Consider the following 22,473-nt stretch of genomic DNA (forward strand, 5'->3'; position numbering starts at 1 on the left):
ATTGGTTCTCTGTTACTTGTGTCTCTTTTCTCAACCTCTGTTCTATCACCCTTTCCCATAACTTTATAGTATGACTCATAAGCTTAATCCCTCTATAGTTTCCGCAGCTTTGTATATCTCCCTTATTCTTGTAGATAGGTACCAAGGTGCTCTTTCTCCACTCATCAGGCATCTTCTTTGACCTTAAAATCTCATTAAAAAGCTTGGTTAACCAGTTGATGCCTTTTCCTCCAAGACCCTTCCAAACCTCAATCGGGATATTATCAGGTCCTACTGCCCTGCCATTTTTCATCTGCTTTAGAGCCTCTTTTACCTCGAAGTCTCGAATCCTTCGATAGTAGTCAAAGTTTTGATCTTCTTCCCTTGTGCATAATCGACCAAGGCTCGGAAGAGTCTTCTGTCCCTCATTAAATAACTCGTAGAAGTAGCTCTTCCACCTTTCATTAATCTTCTCCTCTTGAGCCAACACCTCTCCATCCTTATCCTTTATGCACTTAACCTGATCCAAATCTCTCGTTCTTCTTTCCCGGCTCTTTGCAATTCTATATATACCTTTTTCTCCTTCTTTCGTGCCACCAAGTCAAGTACATTGACCAAAATTTAAAATTTATAAGTTCAAGCTTAAGATGCACACTAAAAAAGACTTTTTGAAGTATGTAAAAATAAATTTGCATTCTTGCTTAAAATGCCAAATTTTAACATTAAACAAATGCTAAATTTAAACAATTTGCAGACAAAAATATCATAAAACTTGAGCATAATAATAGTAAGATAGAAGATACAATTATCACTCCCATAAAAATAAATCATCTTTAAGACTCAATTAAAGATCAAATAATTCATCACACGCCACATAATTAGTTGTGTAGTTATGTTTAATATAAGTCATAGTAATATCTCTTAAAGATTGATTTTGATGTTGCTTTTAAATTTGTGTTCCAAAAGAAAAGAAAAACAATTTTTATGTTAATTTTCATTATTATATATTCATATAGCATCTTATATACATGTTCTAACTACAATAATACACACAAAAATCTACTCTCCTAATCACCTGACTACACATGTCAATTTACACAACGCATCATGTCATGTTAATATTATACTTCTTATAATTTCTACACATTTAAATTTGTTTATTAAAATTTATTCATACATCTTAAGATTGCATATATTTAATTTTTTTAAAAAATCATATAATATTTATTTTTTAAATATATTTCATTTTCTTTTATAAAAGATAATTACAAAAACAATATAATGAATGATATAGATAGAATGTAAAATTACTGAAAAAGACATTATTTATATCATTTTTTACATTCCAAAGTGATTTTGGTTAATATTATTCAAATGTTATTCATTTCCTAAAATTACGTTTGATAAAAAAAAAAATTCAAACGTGAATTACATTGATGTCCATTCAATTTTGATCAAAATTAATTTTTTAAAAGCACATTTATATCAACATCCATCTATAATACCTAATCAAAACACACACGTAAGACGTAACCAGCCAGCTTTTAGATGCATCCTCATCATTGTAAACCAAAGTACCATTGTCATGGATAAACTAATGTTTGTATTTGAATAATTACTACGTGAATAGCATTTTGAAATATTGATGCAGCACAGTATAAATTATAAAATCTATATTCAACCCACATTTACCCCAAAATGTCAAGACACCACAGCACTCAACATGCTTAACCATTAAAAAAAAAAAACTATAGAAGTGAGGTTAATGAAGAATAATTCTGTTTGACGCCTTAAATTCAAAGAAATATAAATCAATGATATTACAATATCCTAAAGCTTCTTACATTATTGAAGTAACTGAAACACATGATTTCTAGTATGTTAACACCAATTCGGTAACATACTGGTATGCAGCAATATATGCACAACAGATCTCCCTCACCTTCTTCAACAACCTTGAGATTATGTATCAGTTTGCTAAACAATCGTTTAATTCGAACCTAACTTGCTTAATATGGGCCACCTATAGTTTACTAAACACTATATATGGGAATCCAGAAATTTACAGTTCAGTGGAGCCCTGTCTACATGCAAATAGAGGGCAATCTTCACATGTATGACTTTTCGTTTAGCTCTCACATTTGTCTCAGTAGAGGGACAAACAAAATCCAAGTAGGCCATGAAGTAGCTCCCGTTGTTGGAACATGAAAGCATATTAGGCCACAAAGAATATGAAGATCATTAGGAAAAATATCAAAATAGCAAATATCTTAATTAGGAGCCACCTATTTGATGATATTCTGTTAAGATGCCTCAATAAAGAACTGTGAGCTCCATCAACATTTGCCAATGTTTCCTCCATGTTGTCGTCAATCCTGCCCATGCCAGTTATATAGATTTAATCCTGATTGCCAGAACATGTGAATATCAACGGCTTCCCACGCAATAATAGTATAATACTTTGTGATTCAAAATATACACGATGGTTTCAATTAGAAGAAGAAAAACCTAGTGCACTACTGTGAAATCTGAAACTTTATATGGGTATCAAATATTCAAGTCAGAATAGAAAAAACCTGATGGCTAGTTCCCCTTGCTGGGCAACCATTGTAGCCAAATGTGTGAAGATCCCACTAAGTTCTGTGATAGTAGATTCAACACTGTGCAGTGCAGTTGCCCGACTTTGAGCATAATTATCTTGGTGAGGAACAACCTGCTGTACCATAGACATTTCCATTTGGGGGGTTGGAGCATTGTCCACAGCTAACCTTCGTCTGTATCAACAAATTACCACAAGTTGCAAGTTTAGCTAAAAATTATGTGCAACAAAAGCATACCTAGAAAGTTTAAGAAATTCATACCCAAAAGCAAATATGTATAATGTAACAAGCTCAAAAATTGAACGAGCACAATAAATACCCAATTGACTATGGAGGCAAAACATAAATTGGCAGAAATGTAAACATCAAGATGTATACTTTAAGTTGCTGCAATCAATTGTCTAGAAAATCTATAAGGGAATTCTGACGAAATAATTGCTCCATAATTTAATAATTAACACACCTATAAAGTTTTAAAGATACCAATTGAAATTAAACATGGTTGAAATAGGATATACATCATTTCTCTTAATTGTGAAAGACACGATTCAAAGACTAGCCCATATTTAAAGACCATTATAATGCCTGAAGTGACTTCTATCAGACAACTTAGACTCATAGAGTCGCAGTCATCATCCAGGAAACAAATAATAAGCATTCAAGAACTTTCCAATACAATGACTATGTCTTATCTCACTTGGTTAGGTTGGATCAGCCAAAGACTTTCCAATACACGTTCATTTTATGCTCATAATTGAATACTGGGAAAACAGGAACCATATCAATTGAGCTAGAAACAGTAACTTATGCCCATCAAATGATAGTTCTTGTTGGGCAGCAAGTTTCATTCATTCATGCAATGGAAAGAGAACAGTCACACACACATACAGAGGGACAAGGGAGTTTAAGACAATTTAAAATGGAAAGATAGAGCCTAAACAATCTACATAACCCAAGTGGTTATCTCAATACAGAGCTTGCTTACTTCCGGCCCAAGTTATCAAATTAATAGGCTAAGTACAAAGAGGTTTTTATTAATATTGGTAGTTGTTTTCTCATTATGCAACAAGCATCTATGACATGATCAAATCTTGGCGGCAACCTTGTTCCCCTCAGTACACGAGGAAGAAAGCATCATGCACTCCAAAGAATTCGAACTCAAATGCACTCAGAAAATGACGATCCATAACAAGCAGTATAAGCCACCTGTTTACACATGAAGTGCTATGTGAAGTTGATGTTTGGATTTTTACTTAGAACTACCTGGCTACCCATACCGATTTGCCTATTCATGTATAAACAAACATAGGGACAATTTGATCTTATAGCTTCTACAAAAAAATTGCACATACCTTAGTTGATTGCCAACTGGTACTCCATTTGAAGTTAGTCTGCATGAAAGAGAGATTCATATGAAACATTGTAGTATCAATTTCTTCATAAATCCAAATTCTATGCAATGAGAGAACCATTCCATAACAAGTTTCTTCTAAAGAACGACAGGGTGGTGTACTCAAAGAACTACTGAAATGCGAATGAGACAATTTTATCGAAAAAAGACAACAAATTGCACAAGGAAATCTTGTTACGAGAATTTATAGGCTTCTAGTCATTACATTTAAGGGACTAGAGGCACCAACGAAATGTGGACGACACAATTTCATTGAAAAAGCCCATGAATTGCATGAGCAAATGTCATGAGACAATTTTATTGAAAAAAGACAATAAATTGCACAAGCAAATCTCGTTAGGAGAATTTATAAGCTGCTAGTCATTACATTTAAGGGACTAGAGGCACCAATGAAATGTGGACGACACAATTTTATTGAAAAAGCCCATGAAAATTGCACGAGCAAATCTCATTAAAAGTAATTTAAGTATAGTCACTAGATATAAATATTAGGTTAGCTACGCTATGCCATACTTCATTGTGGGTTGCCAAAATTAAGTGAAATCCCAGGCATGTGTTGTTAGTTGAGATGGAACAGGTACATTAAAGTCATAGTATAACAACTGCTAACCTATAACTTGATAGAAATCGACTCACGCTGACTGCTGTTGCAAGTCTTCAGATGGATTTAATGAATTTGACCACGGGGGTGGTACATGGGCTGGCTTTGGGTGATGCTGAAAAGGGTTCTCTCTGGACGTATTCTTGGAAAATATCTGCTTCCTATTCTCATGAGCCTTGATATTCTGGGGGACAATGCACAAAATTAATTACGCTAATAACAAAAACACAATCAGGAAAACAATAACAACCACTGGAAAAAAATAAAATAAAATAAAAAAAGAGTATTAGTTACAAGTACAATGGAGATTGGAGATGATGAGAAATATGAAAGGAAATTCCTCCTCTTTGATTCTCTCATCTATGACGTATTTCTCGTCTCTTTAGTTATTCTCTCTGTAAGTCCCTCTTTATTCTACCTTTCTTCTCTAATTCTACATTCCCATACTCCTAAGATCTCTACTGTTCAATGGTGCTTTCATAGTTTCATTGATGCCAAAAAGCATCCATGACTGAACAGGAACAGGAACAGGAACCAGCTGAAAGTTGCCAGCGAAGGAAAGCACAGGAACCCAAATTTTCATCCATGGAAAACACCAATGATGGAGCAAGAATGAGAAATAAACTAAAAGAGATTTTAGTCGAAGCTGTCAGTATGTAGAATTCACAGCACTCCAACTTTCTATTTCAAGTCAGATTAGCTGGCTGGCTAACTTAATCTTCTCTTCTATTCTATTCACAATACCCTAAATAAGAATACAAATTGATTCGAATTTCATAAACTCAAAAGCTAACTATCCAGTCTATCCTGCATTAATCAAATTCAGTAACTAAATTACCAAGTCACTCTTAAATAAAATTTCGGATTAATTAACCTCTGTTCTAGTGGTCAAGACATCTTGGAGTTTCTTTGTGGCGCCCATGAGCCTGCTCTTCAAGTCATCACAAACGGCATTGGAGTGAACAACCCTATCCTCCGAGTACATCCCATCTGCAATCTCCATGTTCTGAATCGTCTGTAAATCCGAAAGAGCCGCGTTCAGCGCCGTGATCTCGTTCTTAATCACAGCCGTCATTTCCTGTATCTCCACAATCGGATCATTGAAAATCGACGATTTCTTCGCCACTACGAAAACACAATTGATTCTTCAGAGCTAATTAAATAAAAGAAAAAAAATTAAAAATGAAAAAGAAGAAGAGAAGGAAGGAGGAGTTAGTTACGCTGGGCGAGCCTTGCGATCTTCTGTGAAGTATCGTGGATTCCCAAACCGATCCGAGAGGCCTTTCGGTTGAATTCGGATCTGGAATTTGGAACCGGAGAGTCGGTGGAGGAGGGAGCATTTTCCGGTTGGTTAGGCAACGGTGGCGGAGTGGGGGCTCCGATCTTCTTCTTGAGAGTCTCCGTCACCGACCGGAACTCGGAGGTGCGGTCCCTGAAGGCGGAGGCCATGGCAGCTACCGCTGTTTTCTTTTCTTTTTTTTTTTTGTTATTATTCTTTTTTTTTGGGGGGGTGAAATGTTATTATTCTAATCTTACGCAAATATTCGTACCAAGGAGGTAGGAGATCCTTTATTTTTTTGGACAGAGTACTAAAAGTACACAAATAGGTAAGCCCATTCGCCTATCTATCAAATAATTCCTTACCAGCCGTCAGATTCATTACAACACGTGAATGTCATCCGTCAGATCTGGGTCTTCAAAAACCTGAATTGACCAACCCTCTAGATAAAAACATTAAAACAACACTAACCAATTTCATCTTTCTCGTGCCTCCTTCTTCACTCTCAAAACCCTAGCCTTTTCCGGTACAAACAGAGGAGGTTAAAGAGACGGCGCCGTTTCGCTGTCCGCCTTGACAAAGCAACACAGCTTCGTCTTGGCCCTCGATTTTGCAACTTTTTTTTTTTGTCTCTCTGAAACTCTGAATCTCTATCATCATCGTTACAAATGGCACCAAAACCAACTAAGGCTGAGAAGAAGATCGCTTACGATGCTAAGCTCTGCAAGCTTCTCGAGGAGTACACTCAGATACTTGTGGTCAATGCTGATAACGTTGGATCTAACCAGCTCCAGAACATTCGAAGGGGTCTTCGTGGTGATTCTATTGTTCTTATGGGAAAGAACACCATGATGAAGCGTTCTGTTAGAATGCATGCTGAGAGTACCGGGAACAATGTGTACCTCAGCCTTATCCCTCTTCTTGTTGTAAGTGGAACCCTAATTATTACTGTTTTTATTCAGTTTTTCATCGTTAATTTGAGAAATTGTAAACTTTCATTGTGTTTAGGGGTGTGTTACACTTTTAATTTGTTTACACACATGGAAATGGTATTTTTAGTCAAGGTTATTACTTTTTTATGTTGTTGAAGGAACAAAAAAATTAGGATTGTTGGATTATAACTTTTGGTTGTGTTACGAACTACGTGTCTAATATTCTGTTTGTTGTATCAGGGAAACGTGGGATTGATCTTCACCAAAGGTGATTTGAAGGAGGTTAGCGAGGAGGTTGCTAAGTACAAGGTAATTTAACTATTCTTTAGTTCGTATATTTGTGTTGTATAATTAGTTATTAGTAATGCCATTTAATTAGTGATTGTTAGGTTTTGTTTTGTTTTGACTTGCTAGCATTTGCTATGTGTTGAATGTGTTTTTTTGACTTATTTTCAATGCTTATAGAAACAGATACTGGTAACTTTCTTATGGTTTCTTAATTTCATTGGCATTGTTTACCCGGAGTTAACTGTCAGAAGTTTCAACTTTGTTTTGATGCTTGACGTGTGCATATGTGTTTAATAATGTTACTTGCATTTCTTTAAGCTTGTTGATCTTATGTAGAAGTCTTATAGGAATCACGGTACAACATTTGTTAGTTTAAAATTCTCGATGTGACACCCTTCTACCTAATGGAATGGTGTGTTTGTTTTTGCTCAGTGAATATGATGCTATTAATGATCTTCAAAACGCTTTTTCTTGAATCTGAGTTTTCTGTTTACTGCCTGTTGAACCTAGTACTTACCAACTTATATTCAAGAGTGTTTCTTATCTTTTTTGTTATATCAACAGGTTGGAGCACCTGCTCGTGTTGGTTTGGTTGCTCCAATTGATGTTGTTGTTCCTCCAGGCAACACAGGGCTTGACCCCTCACAGACCTCTTTCTTCCAGGTATGCAATCTCGTTCTTGTTGATCTCATTTATTCTTCTTGTTGATTTTGGTGCTTATGTCAGTCTTCCCAATTCAGGTTCTGAATATTCCAACCAAGATCAACAAGGGTACTGTTGAAATTATCACCCCTGTGGAACTTATTAAGAAGGGTGACAAGGTCGGTTCTTCTGAAGCTGCACTGCTTTCCAAGCTTGGCATCAGGCCCTTCTCATATGGTCTTGTTGTCCTCTCTGTCTATGACAATGGTTCAGTATTTAGCCCTGAGGTTCTTGATCTCACTGAGGACGACCTTGTTGAGAAGTTCGCCGTTGGAGTCTCAATGGTGACCGCACTCTCATTGGCCATTTCATACCCGACCCTTTCCCAGAGGCTGACAAGGTTAAGGAGTATTTGAAGGTATTGTCTTTTAATTTGGATTATGTTACACTAAAATACTACTACTTTAAGGTATTGTCTCTTACAACTTGCTGTGTTAATTGCAGGACCCCAGCAAATTTGCCGTGGCAGCTGTTGCTGCTCCTGCTGCTGGCGCAGGTGGTGCTCCGGCTGCTGCCGCTGCTAAGGAAGAGGAAAAGAAGGAAGAGCCTGCTGAAGAATCTGATGATGACATGGGTTTCAGTCTGTTTGACTAGGCCTTTGTTAGATTTGATATTTCAAGTATTCACTCATTCTAGCTTATTTTACATTGTGTGTTCTTTTTGTTTTATATAATTCAATTACTTCTAGAAATTTTTTTTACGCCTCGACCCAACAAATAGGGAAGAAGACCAGACACAATTCAATTTAATTTTGGAATTTTTACAATATATTTAATTTTGTTTAAAGTTGCCTGTGCTTCTATTTTTCATGAATTGTTGCACGTTAAAACGTGAAAAGCCAATGCCCCTCGGCCCTCGCTTATATGTAACAGTGTATCACAAGGTCGTGATATTCTGAAATCCTTATGAAGGTTCATCACTTTAATCAAGGAAGCTATAATATTGTAGAAGTGGTGGACATTGAATAGCATGTGTTTAGCCAATTGAAGTTTTGTCCGTTGTCAAAGGATTAGAAACTATAAACCACTCATTCTTCTTTGGTAAAAAAATTATGGTCTTTTTGGTCGGACATGTTTTACTAGTAGGGTATTAAAATGGGCATCCATCAAGCTTTAGAGATTGTTTTCAAGGGTGGAAATACATGAGAATCTATGGGTTGACAAAAAAGAGAAGACTTCACCGCTTACTCTTTTGTGGTATGAAATATTTGGAAGTTCAAGAATAGAACAATGTTTAAGGAATACAAATCAAATTGGGCTTTTGAATATGTCAAATTGAACCTCATTTTAGATTGGTAGCTAAAATTAAAGTTTTTTCATTTTGTCCAAACTATGATTATATAGAATTTTGATATAGTAAAAGTGGCTAAGACACCTAGAGCTTAGGAGAAGAAAATAAACGTAAAAAGAGGTCAACCCTAACTTGTAATATGTGGTGCAGTCTCCAAAATTCTCTGAAAAACAATAAGAAAAAAGTTGAATTTTAGAGAATCATGTTTTATTCTGCTATATTGTGTGGTTATCAGATATGCTAAAAATTTTAAAGAAAGACATACTTTTGGAAAATTTTCAAAAATTTTTAGAACACCGGTGTTTCAATCATTTTAACTGTTAATTTTAATTAATATATATTGTATATTTTTTATAATTGAGATTGATAGTTAAAATTATTGAAAACCGATTTATATCTAGCTCTTTGTAAAACTTTTGAGCTTCTCACAAGACTCTTGAACATATACGTGAACATCTTAGATGGTGTGATTATGTATGAGTAAAGTAGTTATATATTTTTAGTCTTATTTATGGTACTGTGCTCCTTTTGATTTAAACATCGGATTTTACTTATGGAGAAAAAGGTTTGCATTGATAAAATTAAGGTCAAATCTAAAACTGTAGTAAAATATACGTCATTTCAAGTTTTTTTTTTTTATCAAATAGGTAAAATAAGACATTAAAGTTAGACACATATATGATTCAAATTTGAGATGATCAAACACTTCTAGAAATATCAGGGCTTCATCTATACACGAATGACTCGGTTTAACTATTTCTATTTGAACGGATTGAACAAGTAAACAGACTAACAAAGACACGAATCTATACCAATATATAAAGCCAATACCAGAGTTTGGTGTCCAATTTTTATAGACACCATTTACCCTCAAATAATTTATTTTACAAATCAAATTTATGGACAAAATAGTAATAATACATGTTTGTTTATAATTAAAAAAAAAAGTCATCAACCCATTAAATAACTGCTGCAATCGTGAGGAAATTAAATAACTGCTCCACCTACAAATATTCCTCACTGTTGTTGATCCTTTTTTTTGCATCTTGCTATCTTTTGGTTCTGACATGCATTTACTAAGAAAGAGACACCTGCAAATCATCGTGAGAAGATTTGACAAGGAAGTTGATACAATTTCTATGCCAATTCCATTGCCAAATACAGGTGCCTTTTGAAAAATAATAATAGACGTCATGATAATACAAGTGATTGGTATTTCATATTTACGGTTTATTTTATTTTTGAGTACTAATTTTTAATTTTAAAAAAAAATTCAAAGGACAAGTACTCTTTATCTTATTTCATTTTTCAGTTCAACTAGGTATCCTTTAAAAGTTGTACAATATTCAGCCTTTTATTACAATAATTTTAAAAAAATAAAACAAACATATCTAAAAATTTTAAATAGATTTAGTGTCTTTTTAAAATTAAATACACATTTAAAATACAAACTAAATAAAACTGAAATTTAAAATTTAAATTTAAATTTTAAATTTCTATTTCAAATTTAATATATTTAATTATTAATATATTATAATTACAATTTAAATACACATCTAAAATTCAAATTAGTTATAATTCAAAATTTTGAATTTAAAATTTTAAAATAAATCTTAAACCGTCTTAAAATTTTGGATGTGTTTCAAACATGTTTTGTATATAAGTCAATAATTTTAGATGTGTAATAAATGAAAAATAACCAATATTTACAAACATACATTTTAATAATTTTAAAAGCATTAATGTTCAAATAAGTAACGATAAAATTCAACAAATAATAAAAAAATGAGAAATATTAGATGAATTTTATCGAATAAGATATAAAAAAAATTAATTTTATATTTAATGTTTAAATTTAAATTTTTGATTTATGATTTTGGATGTGTTTTAGAAATATTTTTTGTATCACTTAATAATTTTAGATGTGTTACAATTGAAAACAAAATTGAATTTTTACAAACAAGCATTTTAATACTTTTAAAAGCATTAATATTAAAATAAGTAACGAAAAAATCTAACTATTAAAAAAAGAGAAATATTAGATGAGTTTTTCTCGAATAAGATATAAAAAATTAATTTTATTTTTAATGCTTAAATTTAAATTTTAGATTTATAATTTTGGATGTGTTTTAAAAATATTTTATGTATAATTTAATAATTTTAGATGTGTTACAATTGAAAAAAATTAATTTTTACGAACATACATTTTAATAATTTTAAAAGCGTTAATATTCAAATAAGAAATGAAAAAATTCAAAAAAAATAAAAGAAAGAAAGAAAGAAAGAAAAAATAAAGAAGAAGAAAAGAATATTGATATATACACTGATTATTTATTATTTAATTCAAATGTTGATATAATCTTATTAAAATAATGATGAATGAGTTTTGAGTTAGTATGTAAGTCACTCGAAATAGAAACAAAATAGCACGACTCATCTAATAACAATAACAATAATAATAATAAAATGTTAAATATGAAATAATAAATTTACCTGTAGAGAAATAATACTCTTCTATGAAAATTTTTGTAAAGAACAGTGAGAGAGAAGAAAAAAAAAAGAACGAGAGAGGGGAGGGGGACGTGCAAATAAATAAAAAACTAATAAAATAACTATTTTATGAAGTAGGTAGGAAGTTAGAGAAATTCTAGTATTTGAAATTTAAATTAATTTTAATTACCAACATGTTTAGCTACAAATTAGGAATGTCTTTTAACTAAAATTTATTTAAATAATATTATTTAAATTTAAAGGCTGAATAAAAGCTGAATTTTAAAGGACACATAGCATTTTCCTTCATTTTTATATCTAAAGTTTGTATTTTTTTTGTATAATTATAGATCGAGCACTACTACTCAAATATATTCTATAGTATTTTTTTGTATTTTTTCATTCTATATTTATTAAAATTTATCAATATTTTTTTTGCATTGTTTGATACGTATTATCAAAGTTTATGTTTATTAATTGATACGTATTATTAAAGTCTATGTTTATAATTTCCTAAACTATCTAAACTATTAATTATGTAAAGTATTGAATTTGACATTTATTTATAAAGAATACTAAAATTGACATTTACTAATTTTTTAAATTATTGCAAAAAAATTAATTAATTTAATATTATTCATCTGTCATACGATTGGCATATAAAAGATGTAAAAAAATTTATACTTACTAATGGTAGAATGAAAAATCTCTAAATATATTTTGTTAATTTTTTCTTTATTTTTAATATGTTCTATATTAAAAAATATTATTTTTTATTAATTATTAGATTGACATATAACACAATAAATATAATAAATATAGTAAGATAAAAACTGTGTTAATTGATTTTTTAAATAATCTGACAACTTAAGATAAGAACTTTGTTAATTGATTTTGTTAATCTCTTTCTTATTTTTAATCTATTTTACATTGGATAATATTATTTTTTATTAATTATTAGATTGACATATCTATAACAATATATAAAGCTAATACAGAGAGTTGACCATGATTTTGGTGTCCATTTTTTTTGGACTATATTAACCCTACAATAAACTATTTAATAAAGCAAATTATAAGGACAAAATAGACATAAAATTTGTTTTAAAAAATCTAATAACTTCCCACTACAATTTGTTTTGAAAAATCTAATAACTTCCCACTAAAATGAAAACAGTTTTGTTACTTCTATTAACTTCCCACTAAAATGAAAATAGTTTTGTTACTTCTATAACTATAATAACACATCTTCCATTGCCTCCATTCACTGCAGTTTGGATTTTACTTTTCTATATTTTTCTTGCTGTTCTGTTCTTCTCCTTTCTTCAACACTCTCGCCTCCATCCTCTTCCATTGCATTCATCCATTGCAGTTGCAAATTTCATTGAGTTACTACTTTTACGCATAACATTCACTTATATCTCTTCTCTTTAGTTTACTTATCTAATTTATATTTTCAGTCATTTCTATGCTTTTCTAATTTATTTCTAACTTTTGACGTATGAAAATAATACTGCATCTCCTTTTATTTTTATCAATTTAATGTAAAAAAAATAATTTTTTTTGTCTTATCAATTTGATGCAGAAAGAAAACAGTTTCTTTTTATTTGATATCTGTTTTTATTTTTTTATATGTCTTTGACTATCAATGATTGAATGAAAAGTTTCATAAATATTTTGTTAATTATTTTTAAATGCTTTGTAATAATTTTTTTTGGATTTTCTAAAATATTGATTATGTAGAGTATTATGTTCGAAATTTGAATACATAAATATTTACTTTAAAACTAAATTAAATTATTAATTTTGTCTACCACAATATTATTTTTTATTAATTATTAGTTTGACAGATATACGTCTAACAACAATATATAAAGTCAATACAGAGAGTTGACTATAATTTTGGTGTCCAATTTTTTGGACTATATTAATTTGATGCAGAAAGAAAACAGTTTCTTTTTATTTGATATGTGTTTTATGTTTTTTATATGTCCTTACCTATTAGTAATTGAATGAAACAGTTCTATAAATATTTTGTTAACTTATTTTTTTTAAATTACTTTGTAATAATATTTTTTTAATTTTTTAAATATTGATTATGTAGAGTATTATGTTCAAAATTTGAATACATAAATATTTATTTTGAAAATAAATTAAATTATTAATTTTGTCTACCACAATATTATTTAATTTACATATTGGCTAAGTTATTTGATTGGCAAGAAAATTCGCACCCATCAAAGATTCGTTAAAAACATTAATATGTTAATGTCCTAAACTATCTAAGCTATTAATTATGTAGAGTACTGGATTTGATATTTAATTATATAGAGTAGTATGGTTGACATTTATTAATTTCCTAAATTGTATTGCAAAAAAATTAGTTAATTTTATATTTTTTATTTATCACATAATTAACATATAAAAGATAAAAAAAAAGCCTACACCTATCAGTAGAATGAAAATTTTTCACACATATTTTGTTAACTTCTTTTTTTTTATTTGTATTCTATTTTACATTGGATAATATTATTTTTATTAATTATTAGTTCGACATATAACACAACAAATGTAGCAATATAAAAACTTTGTTAATTAATTTTTTAGAATTTTGTTAATTGATTTTGTTAATCTCTTTTTATTTTTAATCTATTTTACATTAGATAATATTATTTTTATTAATTATTAGTTCGACATATCACACAACAAATGTAGCAATATAAAAACTTTGTTAATTAATTTTTTAGAATTTTGTTAATTGATTTTGTTAATCTCTTTTTATTTTTAATCTATTTTACATTAGATAATATTATTTTTTATTAATTATTAGATTTAAATATAATAACATTTAAATGTGACAAAATAAAAATTATGTTATACATTTTTTATTATTTCAACCTTTATGATTATTTTCTTCTCTTTATTTGTCTAACTCATGAGTCATGTAATGTAAGTTTTAATTTATTATTTTGTAAACCATTTTATTTTAATAGATTTTTTAATTAATTTATTTTATTGTATTTTTCTTTTACTTTAAAATAACTATCTTTTAATTAATTGCATAAATAATTATCAAAAAAACAAATAAAATTATAAATTTATATAAAATATTGTATAAAATATTTTACACTGTCAGTACATTAAAATTAAATTTACATGAAAAAAATTTGCTTCAACTTTACGCTTTTGTCAGTTTCTTGAATAAATCACCTAAGTTGTGATTAATAAAAAAAATGTATAATATTAATATCTATAACAATATATAAACCAATACAGAGAGTTGACCATGACTTTGGTGTCTAATTTTTTTGGACTATATTAACCCTACAATAAACTATTTCATAAAATAAATTATAAGGACAAAATAGACATAAAATTTGTTTTGAAAAATCCAATAACTTCCCATTAAAATGAAAACAGTTTTGTTACTTCTATAACTATAATAACACATCTTTCATTGCCTCCATCCACTGCAGTTTGGTTTTTACTTTTCTATATTTTTCTTGTTGTTCTGTTATTCTCCTTTCTTTAACACTCTCGCATCCATCCTCTTCCATTGTCTTCATCCACTGTAGTTGCAAATTTCCTTCAGTTTGCAACAGTTACTACTTTTACGCGTAACATTCACTTATATCTCTTCTTCTCTTTAGTTTACTTATGTAATCTATATTTTCAGTTATTTCTCTGCCTTTTTAATTTATTCCTAACTTTTGACATATGAAAATAGTACTATATCTCCTTTTGTTTTTATCAGTTTATTGTAAAAAGATATAATTTTTTTTGTCTTATCAATTTGATGTAGAAAGAAAATTGTTTCTTTTTATTTGATATCTGTTTTTATGTTTTTTTATATGTCTTTGAGTATCAATAATTGAATGATAGTCTCTAATTACGAAGAATTTTTTGCAGATACACAATTTTTATACTCTCCTATTTTGTTTATTAATTCTTCTTATATTTTGATATTTAAAAACAAAAAAAAAATAAGCATTCTCATTTATTCTATTTTTTCATTATTTATAAAAAATGAAGACCTCTTCGTATTTAGATTCATATTTTGGCTTACCATTTAAAAAAGAAGAAGACAAATATAAATATCCATGTCATTTGAGTAAAAATTATCTTTTATAAATAACTAACATGTATTTTGGTTTATACATACTCTTTTTGAATCAGAATAAAGTTATTATCACTATTTTTTTAATTATATTTTGGTTTTTAGTAATTTTAAAATTAATAAAATATGATATAAATAAAGCCACATCAATATCTATAACAATATATAAAGCCAATACAGAGAGTTGATTATGACTTTGGTGTCCAATTTTTTTGGACTATATTAACCCTACAATAAACTATTTCATAAAATAAATTATAAGGACAAAATAGACATAAAATTTGTTTTGAAAAATCCAATAACTTCCCATTAAAATGAAAACAATTTTGTTACTTTTATAACTATAATAACACATCTTCCATTGCCTCCATCCACTGTTTGGTTTTTACTTTTCTATATTTTTCTTGTTGTTCTGTTATTCTCCTTTCTTTAACACTCTCGCATCCATCCTCTTCCATTGTCTTCATCCACTGTAGTTGCAAATTTCCTTCAGTTTGCAACAGTTACTACTTTTACGCGTAACATTCACTTATATCTCTTCTTCTCTTTAGTTTACTTATCTAATCTATATTTTTAGTCATTTCTCCGCCTTTTTAATTTATTTCCAACTTTTGACATATGAAAATAGTACTATATCTCCTTTTGTTTTTATCAGTTTATTGTAAAAAGATATAATTTTTTTTGTCTTATTAATTTGATGCAGAAAGAAAACTGTTTCTTTTTATTTGATATCTGTTTTTATGTTTTTTTATATGTCTTTGACTATCAATGATTGAATGATAGTCTCTAATTACGAAGGATTTTTTTTTAGATACACAATTTTTATACTCTCCTATTTTGTTTATTAATTCTTCTTATATTTTGATATTTAAAAACGAAAAAATAAGCATTCTCATTTATTCTATTTTTCATTATTTATAAAAAAGTGAAGACCTCTTTGTATTTAGATTCATATTTTGACCTACCATTTAAAAAAGAAGAAGACAAATATGAATATCCATGTCATTTAAGTAAAAATTATCTTTTATAAATAACTAACATGTATTTTAGTTTATATATACTCTTTTTGAATAAAAATAATATTATTATCATTATTTTTTGAATTATATTTTAGTTTATAGTAATTTTAAAATTAATAAAATATGATATAAATAAGATCACATCAATATTAAAATAAAAAAATACTTATCTAATAAATTTAAAGAGAAAATAATATATTAACAAAAAATAAAATTAATTTCTTAAAAATAATAGAAAAGCGGCTGAACAGGCACGATCGTGCCTGTTGAGCCGCTAGTAACATTTAAATGTGTTAAAATAAGAACTGTGTTATATATTTTTCGTTATTTCAACTTTCATGATTATTTCGTTCTCTTTATTTTTCTATGTCATAGGCCAAGTAAGTTTTAATTTATTATTTTTCTTATATATATATATATTCTATTTTAAAAATTATTTTATTTTTTTAGGTTTTCTAATATGTTTTATTGTATTTTTTTTTTACTTTAAAAATTTTATGGTCTGAAGATCTTCTGTTAAACGATTCTAACCTTATGATTAAGGAAGAAGTTTAACCTTATGATTAAGGAAGAAGTTTAAGATAATAAGTTTGAATTTTGGTAATTTATCGAGTCTAATTGAAATAAACACATTGAAATATAATAAACAGAATCATTAATTCAACATTTATTAATGAATAATTACTAAAAAAAATATTATCTATACCAATATATAATGGGATATAGAATTGTGGTATCCAATTTTTTTCTTCTTATTTTACTCCTATTTTCTTTTTATTAAAAATTGGCTTTATCCTATGACAGGACTTAAAAATAGATTTCAATAAAAAAAACTGCTACTACGTACTCAATTCTTTTTATTTTATTTTATTTTTTCGAAAACTGGCTTTAACCCACGACAAATTTAAAACTGATTCACTTTCAACCCACGACAGAATTTAAAGTTGATTCACTTTCAATAAAAAAACCTATTAATACGTACTCAATTTAAATACCGATTCACTTTCAATAACAAAAATTTCTGCGTCTTCAATCGTACTTTACTCAAGAGAGTTAAATATCTGTTTCACTTTCAATCGTGCTCTTGCAATCATTTTTCTTCTTTGTGTCTTTGCTACCTTATGTTCTAACAAATATAATTAGAAAATTCAACAAATCAGCAATCATATTACATCAACTAATATAATTCCTATTCCAAATCCATTGTCAAGTACAGAATTAACTACAATTAGACAAATGGTAAGAGCCACCCATCATCATCATCATCATTTTGTTTCAGATAACATAAAACTTAACATGTATTATGATAATTTAATTTTTTCGGCTATAAATTCAATTTTTGCTTAATATCTGTATTTTACTCTTTGAAAAATCTAGAATTGAAAGTGCATGATAATAGAGTTGGTCCAAATAACAGACGTCATAGTAACATAATTGGTTGGTATTCTATAACAAAATTAATTAAATTAATATACACTATTTATATATTTCTGATGCTTATTATTTAACTTAAAAAATTACATATATAACAGAGCACTCTTTAATAAAAAATACAAAAAATTACTAGAATTTGGTGTCCAATTTTTTTTAGACTTCGTATATTCTTACATAATTTATTTCATAAAATAAATTTAGTACTAAAACTTTTATTATAAATTTATTACAAAATAATATATTTATATTTCAAATTAATGTAGATGCTTGGGATAAAATATTAAAAATAAAAAAAATATGCATTTGCATTCTCATATTAAAAAAATAAATGAAGTCATTTTAAACAAAAAAATACTACGTTATAAGATAATTATAAAAAGTTGTCAAACATAATAATTTTATTATCAAAATAATATTTATATATTGTGTTAAATTAATGTAACATAATGATTTTTAATATACTTTAATTTAATTTTTTTAGTTTCTATTTTAATTTATATATTTTCATATTTTAAAATTTTGGTAATAATATATATTTTTTATAATTTTAAAATAAAATCAGGAGAATTCTGACTTAAATACAAACATAATGATAGAAGAAGAATACAAGAATATTGATATTTCATCTCATGTATTTAAATACATGGCATAAATAAAAATTAATCCTTCTTATTATAAAATTATTTTTCATTTAAAAATTTAACAAATGCCAAAATTTGATCACGGTAAAATAGGTCATAATTTTATAAAAAATCTAAATACTATATTAAATATTACAAATAGCGATTGGATATATAATTTTCAAATTCTAAAATTAAAAACATAGATAACGCTTTACATATTTATATAAGTTACTGAATCAATTTTTATTGAATAACTATCTTAAATATCAATTATAAAAAAATACTACTATATCAGCCAATAATAATAATAATCATGAGACACGTAACATTATTTATTATTAAAAAATATATTAATTTAATAATATTAAATATGTAATAAATTCCTAATGTGAAATGTTAAAATATAAATACAAAAAATAAAGATAAATTAGAGTATAACAAATAAACTATTTTTAAAAAAATATTTCTGCAATCTTAACGGACAAAATACTCATCATATTGTTAATTTATCATAATAAATTAAAAAAATAAATTTAAAAATGTCACAAATTAATGGACGATATTCAAACTTTGAAAAAAATCAATGAAAAAAATATAATATAAGAATATTATTTTTAAAATATTCTCTATTTCAGAATAAAATTAAACAAATTTAAAATAATTAAAATCACCTTTATACACGACATAAAAGTTAACTTTAATCATGATAACTAATTTTAATCTTATGAATTCAAATTATGCTTATTATCTGTATTGCTCTTTAAAAATATAGATCTGGAATCACATTATAATGAAGTTGTTCAAGTAAAAGATGTGGTGATGTCCTAAACTGGTTAGTACCCTATATATTCAAAACATGTAATAACGTCGTTTTAAGTCATTTTGCCTATACATTAAATCTTAATATAGAAGATCAACAAAATTAATTAACTTAATTTACGCGATTTGATTTGGTTTCTGAGAACTAATTTTTAATTCTTTTAAAATAATCTAAAACATATTAAGTTTGTATTTTTTTGTATTAGTGTAGGTCGAGACATACACCACTGCTACTAATTCAATGCCTCAATCAATCTCTTATAATGAATCAGTTACAAACAATACTAAAAGCCATGCAAATATGAAGTTAGTACTCACTTACTTTACTTATATTTTTAATATTTTATCTTCATCGCATAATATTCATTTAAAATATTTTTTGTATTGAATAAATTAAGAGGTTTGATATTGTGCACTACTATATAAAATGCCTTCTGTTAAACAAAATTATGAATTCTATAATAAAAAAATAAAACAAATAATTAATAAATATTATAAATTTTAAATAGGCAATACATTCATAAGACTAATAATAACATAACTTTGTAATAAAATTTTGATAACAACATATATCTTTTAAAATTAAATAGTAAAATTAGAAAAGATCTACCTTAAACACAAAATAACAACTATTATAAAATAATACAAAAATATGTCCTATTTTATCTCATATATTTATTAATGTATTGTATAAATTATATGGATCCTTTTTATTATAGAATCTTTACCCAATTAAAAATTTAATAGATAGTAAAATTTGGTCATGGCAAAATGTGTTCTAATTTTTTAAAAAATATCAAAACACTATATTAAATATTATAAGTCAATGGGTAACTAAACTAAAAATCCTCAAATTAAAAATATAGATAACATTGTATATATTTTTATGAGTTACCGGATAAATTTTTGTTGAATAACTAATTTAAGTACAAACTAAAAAAATACTACTACAAATATTATTTAATATTATTTAATGGCAATAACCGTAATACACATAACATCATTTAGTGATGAAAAACAAATCTTAATTAAATTACAGTAACTAAATAATAAGTCCTTGATGATAAAAAAATTATCAAATTAAAATTTAATAATGTATGGAATATAACATAAACGCCCAAAAAAAAAACAAAATAAAGTACAATGAATAAACTAATTTTTAAAAATATTTTCGCAATTTTAGCGGACAAAAACTTCATCGTATCGTTATTTTGTCATAATAAATTTAAAAAATTAAATTAAAAATATTATAAATTAATAGACGACATTCAAAACTTTTAAAGAAATACAATAGAAGCATTATCATTCTAAAAATACTTTTTGTATATTTTAGAATAGTTGAAAATAAAAATTTATTCTATCGAATATTTCACCTTATATATTACCTAGAACTTTAAACTATGACGATTTTATATTACCTCTTTATTGTGTGGTTTTATAATTTAATATTTTAAAGTGTTTTATAATAATTTTAATTTCAACAAAATATGATATAAATAAGATCACGTCAATATTAAAATAAAAAAATATTTATCTAATAAATTTAAAAAATAAATAATATATTAACAAAAAAAATTAAATTCTTTAAAATAATAGAAAAGCGGCGGAAAAGGCACTATAGTGCCTGTTGAGCCGCTAGTAATAATAAGTGTTATATTTATGTGTTTATCTCGAATTCCTACAATAAACGGATATGCATCACTCCATCATTATTGATTATATAAAACATTTCTCAAAAGTCATAACTAAGTAGTTCAAAGTAGGTTCGTTATCCTTCCAACCCAGACATAATAACTACAAATATGAATATAATATACAATTACGATTCTAAATTAGGTTTGATGTCAAGGTACTTTACCAAATGAAAATATAGAAAAAACAAAAAGGAATCATCATGGGTCATGTCGTCATGATGAGCTCAATTTCCACGACAACTTCCCCATTCCAGTTGCTAAAGGGTAGTGACGACTTTGATGTTTAAATTTATCAGTGTTGCCGTCGGCAATTTTTAATTATTTTGGGTAGATGTTTGCAATTTACATCAACTAATACGTAATTTGAAATTTACTACACATGCATATCTTTTAGGTCATCTAATTCATGTATTTCTACTCTTATTAGCGCCGATATTCACTTATCATTTTGGACATTTATTAAAGGACTGTTTTTTATTACTACTTTCTCAATTAAATAAAATTAGATATATTCTTAAAAATAAGAAAGATGTTAAGATAAGCATCGTGATGTAGATGTCCATTTAATGGGCGGTTCAGTATTTTCAGTATGAGAATTCAGTTTTTTAAAATAAAATGAAATTAATAAAATCAAATAGCAATAACTTTGTATGCTTATAAATAAGTATGACCTGATACAAAAGGAATACATAATAACAATAAAATATTTTTTTTTTTATTATAATATTCTTCTCTTTATATACTGTTAATAAATTCTCTCTTTTTTATTTTTCTATGATTTTAAGCTACACTATTTATAATATTAATAAATAGATAAACTAATAATAAGATAGGAACATATTTATATTTTTTATTTTATATTTATTTCTCTTCCTTATTTATTTATTTCACAACAAAAGAAAATATTATTGAATAATATGATAACATTTTGAGAACCCTGGGGTGAAAAAAAGGGTCTAACTAAAAACAAAAATAGAAAAGAAAATATAAAAAAGTTTACCGTTTAGTCTCTCAAAAATTTTCTATGAATGAAGACGAAGTGTTAGGTGACTTAGAATTTTAAACAAATTGTATTGCCAAAAAACAATTTCTAATAATAATAATAACCGACTTCGGTTGCTCAACTTGGTAAAAGAAAGGGACTTTCGAAATTGATTAAAATCAAAGACCGCATGCTTTTGAATCCGTATACGAT

General features: G+C 27.2%; 2 protein-coding genes across 3 annotated transcripts; one reads left to right on the plus strand and one right to left on the minus strand.

The window, feature by feature from the left end:
• Positions 1-1,741: 1,741 nt before the first annotated feature.
• LOC107457701 (syntaxin-31) lies at positions 1,742-6,123 on the minus strand. Of its 2 annotated transcripts, none has more exons than XM_016075865.3 (6): positions 5,812-6,122; positions 5,466-5,716; positions 4,627-4,775; positions 3,932-3,970; positions 2,556-2,753; positions 1,742-2,354 (listed from the first exon to the last, which is right to left on the minus strand). In XM_016075865.3, exons 1-6 carry the CDS (start codon positions 6,038-6,040, stop codon positions 2,195-2,197), a joined length of 1,026 nt encoding a protein of 341 aa, XP_015931351.1. In that variant the 5' UTR covers positions 6,041-6,122; the 3' UTR covers positions 1,742-2,194. The 2 variants fall into 2 exon arrangements, with proteins under 2 accessions (XP_015931351.1, XP_015931352.1); XM_016075866.3 differs by having other exon boundaries at positions 2,260-2,383; positions 5,812-6,123.
• A 198-nt stretch (positions 6,124-6,321) lies between these two features.
• LOC107457702 (60S acidic ribosomal protein P0) lies at positions 6,322-8,578 on the plus strand. Its single transcript, XM_016075867.3, is given in 6 exon segments — positions 6,322-6,796; positions 7,043-7,111; positions 7,655-7,753; positions 7,831-8,110; positions 8,113-8,150; positions 8,237-8,578. Coding segments are annotated over 6 exon segments (894 nt in total). The 5' UTR covers positions 6,322-6,538; the 3' UTR covers positions 8,387-8,578.
• Positions 8,579-22,473: the final 13,895 nt, after the last annotated feature.

Source organism: Arachis duranensis, chromosome 7 (assembly GCF_000817695.3).
Source record: "Arachis duranensis cultivar V14167 chromosome 7, aradu.V14167.gnm2.J7QH, whole genome shotgun sequence".
NCBI classification, from domain to species: Eukaryota; Viridiplantae; Streptophyta; class Magnoliopsida; order Fabales; family Fabaceae; genus Arachis; species Arachis duranensis.

Bases quoted from the DNA above. Each gene is read 5' to 3' on its own strand.
- LOC107457701 (XM_016075865.3), bottom strand. From the start codon at position 6,040: ATGGCCTCCGCCTTCAGGGACCGCACCTCCGAGTTCCGGTCGGTGACG. The intron at 3,971-4,626 runs GTGAGTCGATTT...TCTTTCATGCAG, and splicing joins GACTTGCAACAGCAGTCAGC to ACTAACTTCAAATGGAGTAC. The intron at 2,355-2,555 runs GTTTTTTCTATT...TGGCATGGGCAG, and splicing joins CAAGGGGAACTAGCCATCAG to GATTGACGACAACATGGAGG.